General features: G+C 36.4%; 1 protein-coding gene across 1 annotated transcript; it reads right to left on the reverse strand.

The window, feature by feature from the left end:
* Window positions 1-6,114: 6,114 nt before the first annotated feature.
* LOC130810359 (carbamoyl-phosphate synthase large chain, chloroplastic) lies at window positions 6,115-11,712 on the reverse strand. Its single transcript, XM_057676384.1, has 3 exons — window positions 10,190-11,712; window positions 8,983-9,675; window positions 6,115-7,850 (listed from the first exon to the last, which is right to left on the reverse strand). Exons 1-3 carry the CDS (start codon window positions 11,513-11,515, stop codon window positions 6,309-6,311), a joined length of 3,561 nt encoding a protein of 1,186 aa, XP_057532367.1. The 5' UTR covers window positions 11,516-11,712; the 3' UTR covers window positions 6,115-6,308.
* Window positions 11,713-12,273: the final 561 nt, after the last annotated feature.

Genomic DNA, 12,273 nt, shown 5'->3' on the forward strand with positions numbered 1-12,273 from the left:
CGGACATAGGTCCGCTTTGCTCAACCGTCAATCATCCAGGACTTAGATATGGAATCATACTAGGTGAATCCTTCGAAAACATTGATGAATATACTGATCAGACATAGGTCCGCTTAATAAGTGATCGAGATATCAAGCTAGGTGATACTCGCTATGAATATATTGACAAATAACGCCCAAAATCACTCGTTTTGGGGCTTAATAAGAGTTCAAGTTATCAAGCTAGGTGATACTCGCATGGATCCCACTTTCAAACTAGGTGAAAAGTTAGAAAACTAAGATAAAGGCTTAGACAAATATCGCCTAAAATCAATAATTTTGGGACTTTAATAATAATATACTTTCAAACTAGTTGAAAGTTTAGATGATTCCATAATATGACGAATAATGCCTACATGTTGGGACTTTAATAATAATATGACTTCAAACTAGTTGAAAGCTCAGATGATTCCATAATGTGACAAGTAACGCCCACGTGTTGGAACTTCAATAATAATATGACTTTCAAACTAGGTGAAAGCTCAGATGACTTTATACACTCATCATTGAAAACCACATATAAGTAAGACCCAATATATTAAGAATAATAATGGTGAAGTATTGAATTTCCACACATAAATAATAAATAATTCTTTTAATATGTGTCAATATCATAGTTGATCACTTTCCACATCGACCCATGAATACAACAAATACGAAACACCCGATATACGTTGATGAATAAAAGTATGAATGACCATATGATCATCATTAGATTAATACAATATATTCTTCACTTGGCAATACTAGTCAAAGATTTGCATCCTTTATGTAGCATTTCATTAGAAGGCCATGGTGATGATTTTGCTTTGTGTATCAAGTTACCTGAGATTGTTCTCTCACGGGTGGATGGTTCGAACCACTGTCAGCTTATACTCGGATCCAGCCATTACAATCAATATAGGTAGTTTTTCGGGAATCTGATTTAGATAGTTTGAACCACTGTCAGATCGTACCTGAATCCAACCAATACATTGAATTGGGCAATATTTGGAGTAATTTTTTCGACGGAAAGCACTTGGTTGCAGCTAGTTTGAAAATGTTCTACGGATCATTTAATCCTCTAGATAGTGCATCAAACCGAACTTCAACATTGGGACTAAATTTTTTAGTCATTTGAAGTTGGTTTTGAAGTGTTCTACGGATCTAATAACCCATTAGAAGGTGAATCAAACCGAACTTGGGTCCGACTTTATAATAATACATCATGACAATTACTCAACTGGGTCTTCGATGATTCGGTCATAGCATAACTCAGCTACTCTCAATACTTAGACAATTTTGCGAAATTACTAGAGGCCCTTGGGGGGTCCGATTTTTTGATATTTCGGACAAATTGATGATACGACAAAAGACAAAACTTGTATAATAACCTTAGACAAGAGAATCAGGCTATACGATGGTACGAAACGACTCATCGCATCCGAATCCTCGATGTCACAGTTAACCAAAAGATAACTCGGCCATTTTCCGGGTTTAACTTGGCTAGTACAATTTGAGGGTCCAACTTTTTAATACTTGGTCGTTTTCCTTGTTGAAGCTGGTTTGAAAATATTGTACGAGTCATTAAACCCTTTTAAAGTTTCATCAAACCAACCTTTAATATTAGATGAATAAAAGCAATAAGATCAGACTTTTACATCCACGAATAGAAACAAACACCTGGAATAATTTGACCCAAAAATTCTCAATATAATAATTCTCGTTAAGTGTGTTGGCCCAAGAATAATTCAGCTTTCAATTTATCCCAATATATAAGATAATAATTCATCACTCTATTCTAATTTTTATACTATGTCTCATTTCCCAGCAATACAAGCTCTATTCTCATTTTGTAGTAATTGAGGACTACAAATTTTCAAGCAAGAAAAAAGTGGCATTTTGATAAAGCTGATGATATATAGCTTATTAATTAGACGGTCACATAGTTGGAGTAGACAAAAAATGGTGAAATTGAAGAGCTGGACGGTCACACACGAGTGGGAACCTTCTTTTACTCATAGCAAAATGATCTTCAAATCAAATCTTCATCATTAACAAATAATTTTCGAATCCTCAAAAATAATGGGTGCCGAGAAAAATTCAGGAAATATTCACATACGGCACAGTAAAGAAGGGCTTCTAAAACTACCATCTAATGAAGACCTGGATCCGGGTATGATTTTTTTTTTTCTTGACCGAAACCACTTAGTTGAAGCTAGTTTGGAAACGTTCTACGGATCATCTAATCCTTTAGAATGTGCATCAAACCGAACTTAAACGTTTGATGATTCATGGTCATTGATGGTGTATTAGGACTCAGCCGGACGTGAGCAAGTACAACTTAGTCAACCACGACAGAGAAATAATGAATCACCAAGATTTGTCAAATTAGTAATAGATAAAATCTATTAACCTCCACTAAATCATCTAATGGAAAGTAATAGAAAATGGCTAATAGATAACCGCCCACTAACTTCAATAATTTACGCCTAACTTAATCCTCCTATTTTAGAAACTGAACATCAGTTTTTGTTCACATGCGGATCGGATTCGAAGGAATAAACAGTGAGCAGTTGTCAGTAAGTAGCAAGATTTTATTATAGTTAGGAAATAATAATTAGGCAAATGGCTTTGGGAATAAGAGTAGATTTTTTTTGAATAATTATTTTTTTGCGTTTGACAATTTTGGATTTGCAATTACGGTAGGGACACACGACTTTTATGTTTGTAATCCCTACAGACGGCGCCAAACTGTTTCGGTGATGAAACGAGGAAGTGCAAAAGACATTAAAATACCTGGATATAAGGTGTAATCGAGGGTAACTGTCAATATGCTGAAAGAGCTTATGATCCTTCCCTTGATGAGACCTCAAATCCTGCAATACAACGTTAGCCTTGTCCGGGGGGTGATTACCCGGAAAACCCCTCCGACGCTCAAGTCAGATCGGGAAAACGAAAGTAACGAATATATGATAATTAATGAATGTGTTATATTGGATGACAAAAAGATTAACAGATTATAGGATGAGTTCAGATCAATTGAAGGATAGTTGATCAAGAATATAGATTGTAAGTCGAAGGGCGGTGTCTTTTTTGTGGAGTAATGGTAGGAATATATAAACTTAGTCCGATGCAAATGATGTATGCAACATGTATTTATAATGGTAGAATGGAGGTTGGATGGTGAATTAATGTGGGAATCATGGGTATGATGGGTGAGTTATAGGTTATGGTGAGTAGTGGGTAGTTATTTTAAGAAGTTATTGGATCGAGCTGGGTGGTTAGGGTTTGACTAAATAAATTACGGGTTTATTTATTTGACTCCATAACATATTCGATTTTTCTACAATAATCCCAATTTTTGATTAATCATAAATAATACCAATTAATAAATTTGTTTTCCACCAATATCCCAAATTACCTATAACGTGTTCAAAAAGTCACTTAGGGAAACAAGAAAATTACAAAATCAAAAAAATTCAAAATATATTTCATCCATTGGTACCACCCTCATACTCTGCTTACCCAGCCACTGACCCATATCAGCCACCCTCTCCTCCTCCCTTTGCGCCGCCGACCACCCTCATCAAATCCTCCTCAAGGTCGAGTTTATTTCCTATCATAGCAATTAATTTGAAAAATTTGCGGAACCTATTAATGGATTTTAAAGGTTGAAGGTGAAGTGGTGGTATTGTTAGGTTTAAGATGAAGAGAGAAAATGAAGATGAAGTTATTGAATATTTATGAAGGTTGAAGAGAAGCTAAGATAAAGCCATTAAAGTGGTGTTGTTAGGTTAAAGAGAGAAAATTAAAATAAAGATATTAAAGGGTTATGAAGGTTGAAGATGAAGATGAAGGTGAGATTGGTGCTGGCAGTGGGATAGGGGTTGGTGTCAAAAGGGAAGGGGAGCTATGGTGGTCGGAAAGAAAGGGAGGGATAGGGGTGGTAGGTTGGTGGTAGTAGGAAGTGGTCGTTTTTGTGGTTTGTTTTAGGAAAACTTGTTTAAAATAATTTCAATCATCGATTATCGGCCAAAAATCATCTCAACTATTACTTATTTTTAAATAATTTTAACTTTCACCTGAATTTATTTATGGCATAACCTACAACTTGATAACCTATAATAAAAGGTCACCTTTGCAAAAATACAAAGCAAAATTTAAAAGAAAAAAAAATCTGAAAACCCTTTCCCTCATCCATTCTTCCACCCCAACCCAACCACCACCACCCTAGCCCAACCAACTCCCCCAACTCTTCTCTCTCCAGCCACAGAATCACTGCAGCCACCACCACTCCCATCCCTCACAGCCCAACCCCCACCCTTTTGATTTTTTTCTTAACAATGCTAGGGTTGATTCCAGTGGGGGTGGAGGGTTCTTTTAACTGCAAAAAGGGTAGGGATTGAGCTGATTTCAGTGGGGGTTAGGGGTTGGGCTTATTTCGAGTAGTGCTTAACAATGGTAGGGTTGATTTCATTAAGGGTGGAGTTCTTTTGGCTACGAAAAGGGTGGGGATCGGGCTGCTTTCAGTGGGGGTTAGGGGTTGAGCTGATTTCGAGTGGTGGTGGCGTTGGTAGGGCGGATTTTAGTGGGGGTGGAGGATTCTTTTGGCTGCGAAAAGGATGGGTGTTGTGCTGATTTAAGTAGGGAATGGGGGTTGGGGGTTGGGCTGATTTCGAGTGGTGGTGGCGATTTGGGCTATGAGGGATAGAGGGTAGTGGCTATAGTGTTTGTGTGGCTAGAAGGAAAAAAGGTGGTTAGGCTGGGGTAGTGGTGGCAGGGTTAGTGTGGAAGAATGGATGAGGAAAGGGATTTGGGATTTTGTTTTTTTTTATTTGATTTTCTTTTTATTTTTGCAAAGGTGACCTTCTATCATAGGTTATCAAGTCGTACGATATGCCATAAACAAATTTAGGTGAAAGTTGGATATAATTGGGATTATTTCTGGTCAATGAGTGATAGTTGGAATTATTTTGAACAAATTTTCCTTTTTTTAAAATCAAATTACCTACAATAATAGGTTAATTTACGTGCTTGGATATTAAGGGAAAATACTCCTTGTAATTTGTATTAATCATGGTTAATCAAAAGTTGGAATTACTGTAGAAAATCAGACAAAGATTAAATTATTATGGGCAATTTTTCCAAATAAAAATTACATTAAATACATTCATTATAGATCGTTTTATTCACAATCATGTACACAATTCATGATAAGTCACCTCATGGACAAAAAGAAAGAAAATTCTTCATAAACGAATACATTGCCAATGTTATAGCTATAAGTTTTACACAAATTCTCACATAAGATGATTTTACGGTGAAATCATCTTAATTGGACTGACCAATGTATACTTATGGTATTAAAATACTAAGTTACAATTTTAAAGTGTCAGTTTGTATAGCCTAAAGTGATCCATTATGACTAAAGTGATTACTTATCATTTTACAATGATCAATTACAAAAATTAGCTAATGTTATGAGTTATCTTATGGTAAGACAATCTCATACTATAGTTTTAACCCATCGACCATCTTTTAAGTTATAGGGTAGTTTGGAAGGGGCAATGAGAATCAAATCCGGATTTTACCCGAGAATTATAGTACTTGTCAATTGCCGCTACTAAGACAACACCAGACTCACAAAACCCTTTAATTTAAGGGGTGTTTGTTATGAATTTCTTAATAGCAAGTAAGGAATTCAATTACCATTTTCCACATTTTTTGTTTGGTTTAATATTAGATTAACTCAATTCTTTTCTTGAAGGTAGTAAATACTCTTATTTTGTTACCAACCATTTATGTTAATAACAAATTCCTTTTCTTTATGTAGTGGTTGTCTTCCTATAATGTTATACCAAACAACATATAAACAACCCTTACCTTTACCCTTCATCCTCTTTATTATTTCTCTTTTCATTACATTTTATGTTCTCATACCAAACACACCCCTAACTATCTTATAAAAAAGAGTTTGGTGATGAAAGACATACCTTTAGTATGATATGCAATGATTGATTTTGAGGACACACTCTAGTTTTCATTGCTTAGGAATAACAATGGCAGCAAGAGAATGAGAATCAAACCCAAAACCACAGCAACATATTTTTCGATCAAAGTTCACCATTTATGGGCATTAATTGAAACAAAGATCAAAGTTCAATCACCAATCTATGATACAAATAAGACTAAAGAGAAAAATAAGCTTAGAAAAGATAACTTAACTTACCCACTATAAATAGTGGAAAACTAAAGTTATTACCTAACTTGAACCAAAATGATGAAGTTCAAGACACAGATTGCAGACTCTTAGATTTGTCACTTGCAACCTTGTCTTGGAAAAAGTCCTGAAGTGCATACATTTGCACTGGACTAGACTTCAAAGTCTTGATTGCCTCAGCTGTCACTAGAGCACCGGCAACAGTCGTTATTATTGGCACTTTGTATGCTAAAGCCATCCTCCTCAGAGCTCGTCCGTCAATTTGATCGAGATCGTCACCAGAGCTTGTAATCACCATCAAGTTGATCTCCCCATTTGCAACCATATCCCCTGCATGGGGTCTCCCTTCATGCATCTTCAACACCCGTTCGACAGGAATGCCTTCTAGTTCAAGAATACGGGCTGTTCCAGAGGTAGAGACGATGTGGAACCCGATGTCAAGGAAGGCACGGGCGATAGGTAGAAGATGACTTTTTGTTAAATCGTTCAAACTCAAGAACACATTCCCGGAGAACGGCAACTTCTGCCCAGCAGCAATTTGGGCAAGAGCAAACGAGAGTGAGTAGTCGAAGGCAATACCCATAACTTCACCAGTACTGCGCATCTCAGGGCCTAACAATACATCACAGCCTGAAAACTTCTCAAATGGGAGGACTGCTTCTTTAACTGATACATGCTTCGGGATAACCTCCTTAGTGAAATTCAAATCACTAAGAGATTTTCCGGACATGACCAAACAAGCATATTTAGCTAATGGATGGCCAATTGCCTTGGATACAAACGGAACTGTGCGTGATGCACGAGGATTAGCCTCAAGCAAGAAAACATCCCCTGATGATGTGATGGCATATTGACAATTCATGAGTCCACAAACGTTCAGCCGTTTCGCCAATTTCATGGTCCATGATCTAATGGTCTCTAGGCTCGAAGATGAAATGGTTTTGGTGGGAAGAAAACAAGCTGAATCACCAGAATGGACCCCAGCTTGCTCGATGTGCTCCATTATCCCACCAATGACCACATTGCCATATGAATCAGCCAAACAATCAACATCAATTTCAATGGCATCAATGAGATATTTGTCGATCAAAACAGGCAACTCAGGATCCACCTTAACAGCATTCTCAAGATAAGTCACCAGTTTTTCGTCATTATATACGATTTCCATTGCCCTACCACCAAGCACATAGGAAGGTCTCACAACAACAGGGTAACCAATCTCCCCGGCAATTTTAAGAGCATCAGCTTCACTCCTAGCAATGCCTCCCTTAGGTTGTTCAATCTTCAGCTCATCTAAAATAGCGTTGAACCTTTTCCTATCCTCGGCTGCATCAATGGAATCGGGAGATGTTCCCCATATACGAACTGGCCCTGCCCCACTGGCACTCATAAGCTTGTTCTCTTCCAAATACTGTTGAATAGGCAGTGCAAGCTTCAAAGGGGTTTGACCACCAAACTGCACAATGATACCATCAGGTCGTTCAAGATCAATGACGTTAATAACATCTTCAACTGTAAGAGGTTCAAAATAAAGCCGATCACTTGTGTCATAATCTGTGGACACTGTTTCGGGGTTTGAATTCATCATGATGGTCTCATACCCAGCTTTCTGTTATAAGAACAAAAAAAAAGAATTCATTAATATAGCATAATCAAATATGCAAGACAAAAAATTATTACCAATATTTCTAAACATTGACAGAATACAAACACAAGAAAAACAATTAAGCATTTACTAGAGTGGATAGTGTGTAGGTTAGGTCCAATGGCAATTACTTTGAGTATGTTTGGATAACTCTTAAGAAGGGGGAGGGAGGAGGGAAGCGGAGGGGCCATAAAAGAGTGATGGATTTCCTTCCAAATTTTTGCATTGTTGGAAGAATTTGTGATATACAAATGTGAAAGATTTCTTCCAAATATACACTTTTCTTTAGAAAGTCCCTCCCTTTTTCGACCCAAATGACAGAAATTTCATCCCTCTATCCTCCCTATCTTCTTCCCGTACAAACATAGCATAAAATCATCATCAAATACTCGAATTCCTATACAGAGCATAGAGTAAAAACATGGACGCATCGCATCACATTGGCCACTTTGTAAAGGTTATCAAAATAAACGAACCGATATTTCCCGCGTTATAAAGGTGTAAAAAAAACCGGTTTTTGGACCGTATCAAAGAACATCTAATAGATTCGACCGATATTTAGGCGTTATGATAATCCATCACTCCCGTTACCGCATAAGCGTTCCGTTACCGTGATCGTTACTGCATTTTTACACTATGATACGAGGTATCAAAAAAATGAAAACTAACAGGAAAAGTTTGAGCTCCTTTTAGAAACTACTAATTTCTGATGTCAACTTAACAAACAGCTAGCAGCAAACATCCTTAACAAGAATCATTTCAAGTCTTCAAAAATAGCCAATAATATCCCAAGAATTCCCCCAACACATAACAATGTGCACAGCAAAAGGCATATATAAAACTACACTAATGAATCATTGAACAGCATAGAATAAGAAGCTGAAATTGTCATTTGACGAGTCACAAACCTTCAAGGCACCCTAGTTTTCCAGATTTTTCGAAAGTGCACAAAGGCATATATAAAACTACACTAATGAATCAGCTTCCAAACTATAAGACGCCCATAAACAAGCATAACATGAAGTCAATGAAATCTACATATAAATGTAAGTATACAACCAACCACACATTAGAAAGTTTGATTCCACCAACAAACCTGAAGGGCAAATGAAGTATGGCAACAGCAGTAGTCAAACTCAATCCCTTGACCAATACGGTTTGGTCCACCACCAAGGATCAAAACCTTTTTCTTCTGTGTGGGAGACGATTCGCACTCAAAATCATAAGATGAATACATGTAAGGAGTATTAGCTTCAAATTCTGCAGCACATGTATCGACACGCTTATAAACTGGGGCAACCCCAAGAGATAGCCTTGCACAACGAACACCTTTGTCCGTTGATTTAGTAGCAAAAGCTATCTGCTTGTCACTGAAACCTCTTTTTTTTAGTTCGTAGAAATCATCCTTCAAGAGATCAGAGAGTTTATGAGTTAAAAGGAATTGCTCGAAATCAACTAGCTGTCTGAGCTGTGTAAGAAACCATTTATCCACAAAACTCAACTCATGAATTTCATCAATTGTCATGCCTTTCTTCATCACAGCATAGATAGCATGAATTCGATCAGGGTTAGGAACACGGAGGTTGTACTTGAGCTGTTCCCAGTCCCAATCCAATTCCTTTACATTGGCACAACCCCAACCGGAGTAGCCAAGTTCGAGAGATCTGACTGCCTTTTGAAAAGACTCCTGAAATGTACGACCTAAAGCCATGGCTTCACCAACAGACTTCATCTGAGTTGTTAGTACTGGCTGGGAACCAGGGAATTTCTCAAATGCAAATCGAGGAATCTGCACAGTTATAAGGTATGGAACAAAAGATGAGATGCGTAATCAAAATTATACCAATATCACAAGAAGAAAACAGAAACGTATTTTACTGATAACATATACATGAGTAGTTCTCAAAGAGATCACAAACCATCTAGAAGCGACCCGCCTAGTTAAGAGAAGCAAAACTAGAAGATACAATGACGATAACAAGAATCATAGCCCAAAAACCAAAACAATGCTGCAAGTATGCAGCTTCACCTATCAAACAGGTTGGTAAATAGTAATCCCAACTCAAACATGAAGAAAACAAGACAGTTAAGGATAGACCAGAACAATAACCTTTTGATCCTTGGAGATGTGCAAACTCATACCAATAGCACAAGAAGAAAAAAAAAATTACAGTTTAGAACTTCTTTAAATTAAAGTCATACCAACTCATACACGAAAAAACCTCATTGACAAAGTGATAGAATACTTGGCAAAATACACAAGCTAATAGATATATGAACACAAAGTTGAAAATGATACTGACCTTTGTAACCACATAATCAATAGAAGGCTCAAAGCTAGCAGGAGTCTTCCTAGTAATGTCATTTGGAATCTGATCCAAAGAATAACCAACAGACAACTTGGCAGCAATTTTAGCAATAGGAAAACCAGTAGCTTTCGAAGCGAGTGCAGACGATCGTGACACCCTAGGATTCATCTCAATAACCATAACTTCCCCATCATTTGGATTAACAGCAAACTGAACATTAGAACCCCCACATTCAACTCCAATTTCCCTAATAATAGCAATAGAGTAATCCCTCAAACGCTGATATTCTTTATCAGTCAAGGTCTGAGCAGGAGCCACTGTAATGGAATCCCCAGTATGAACTCCCATGGCATCAATATTCTCAATAGAACATATGATAACCACATTATCAGCTAAATCCCTCATAACCTCAAGTTCATACTCTTTCCAACCCAACAAAGATTTCTCAACCAAAACTTGATTGGTTAAGCTAGCAGCCAAACCTGACTTACAAATAGTCTCAAACTCCTCCTTATTATAGGCGATACCGCCCCCTGTTCCTCCCAATGTAAAGGCAGGTCTAATAATCAATGGAAACTCCCCAATTTCACTAGCAATCTCAAGACACTCATCAATAGTTGTTCCAATACCCGAAGGTGGTGTTTTTACACCAATATTTTTCATTGCGTCCCTAAATAACTCCCTATCTTCAGCTTTTTTAATAGCATCTAATTTAGCCCCAATTAACTCTACCCCATACTTACTTAATGCTCCACTTTCAGCTAATGCAACAGCTAAATTTAAAGCAGTTTGACCCCCCATTGTAGGAAGTAAAGCATCAGGTTTTTCCTTTTCCAATATTTGTACAACTAAATCATGTTCTAATGGAGTTATATATGTTCTATCAGCCAATTCTGGATCAGTCATAATAGTTGCAGGGTTAGAATTTACCAGAACAACTTCATACCCTTCTTCTTTCAAAGCTTTACAAGCTTGTGTTCCTGAATAATCAAATTCACAAGCTTGTCCAATCACAATTGGTCCTGCACCCAATATCAAAATCTTCTTCAAGTCAGTTCTTTTACCAGTTTTTTGCACATTGGTTTTTTGTTTTGCACCATTCTCGCACCTAATTGAAGATGCCCATGTCTTCAATCTCCATAACTTATTGCCTGAAGAATTAATATTCAAATTTTTAGATGAAAACGATGGAAAAGATTTGATCTTTGAATGAAAACGGGTGATTCGGGAAGATGAAGATTTGGCGAAGTACGGATTTCTGGGTTTAGAAAGTGATGTTGATATCAATTTGTCAGAAAATTGATGAATACTATAACCCATATTGTGGATTGAAGAGAAATATTATAGAATTTCTACAAATTTGATGAATGATAATTGTGAGAAAGAAAGATAAGTTTTTATGGACGAGGCTAAAGGAGGCGCTGAGAGGGTTTTGGGACAGAAAAAGGGTTTTGAGAGAAAAAAATGTTTTGGGCAAACTGTCGGGAATCAAGTACACTTTATTTAGCAAGTTACACTCTCACTCCCTATGTTTACTTGTTTAGAGAAGTTCTCGTCATTTTATCCGTTTAATTATTGTTTCTATAAACAAATATTTTTATGTATATTATAAACTTTCAACAAAAATATCTTTGTTCATTTTTATTTTAATATTATAATTTTAATTATGGTCCACACATATTTATTATTAATTTTATTTTAATAATTTTATATTCCTAATGATCTTCAAATGTTTTCTACTAATTTTATAAAAATATTTTTTAATAATTGGAGTTTTCCATATATTTTTCTACTAACTTTCTTTTAATATTTTTTTAAAAATATAAAAAAAACTACCTAATCTATTTTTTTTTAAAAAAAAACTACCTGATTCAAACCTTTACAAAACAAAGTTGTTCATCAATTGACTGTCAAGTGGAGGTTTGATGATCACAAACTTCTTTGCATTTAATCCTAACACCCACTATTCCATCAAGCAAACTTCTTTGCATTCAATCATCCATCCAATCTACTAGCAAACAATTTTCTCTTATTTATTGCATTAAACAAACAAAATATGTTTTAAATAAAAAAAAAAT

The sequence above is a fragment of the Amaranthus tricolor genome, chromosome 4 (assembly GCF_026212465.1).
Source record: "Amaranthus tricolor cultivar Red isolate AtriRed21 chromosome 4, ASM2621246v1, whole genome shotgun sequence".
Lineage (NCBI taxonomy): Eukaryota > Viridiplantae > Streptophyta > Magnoliopsida > Caryophyllales > Amaranthaceae > Amaranthus > Amaranthus tricolor.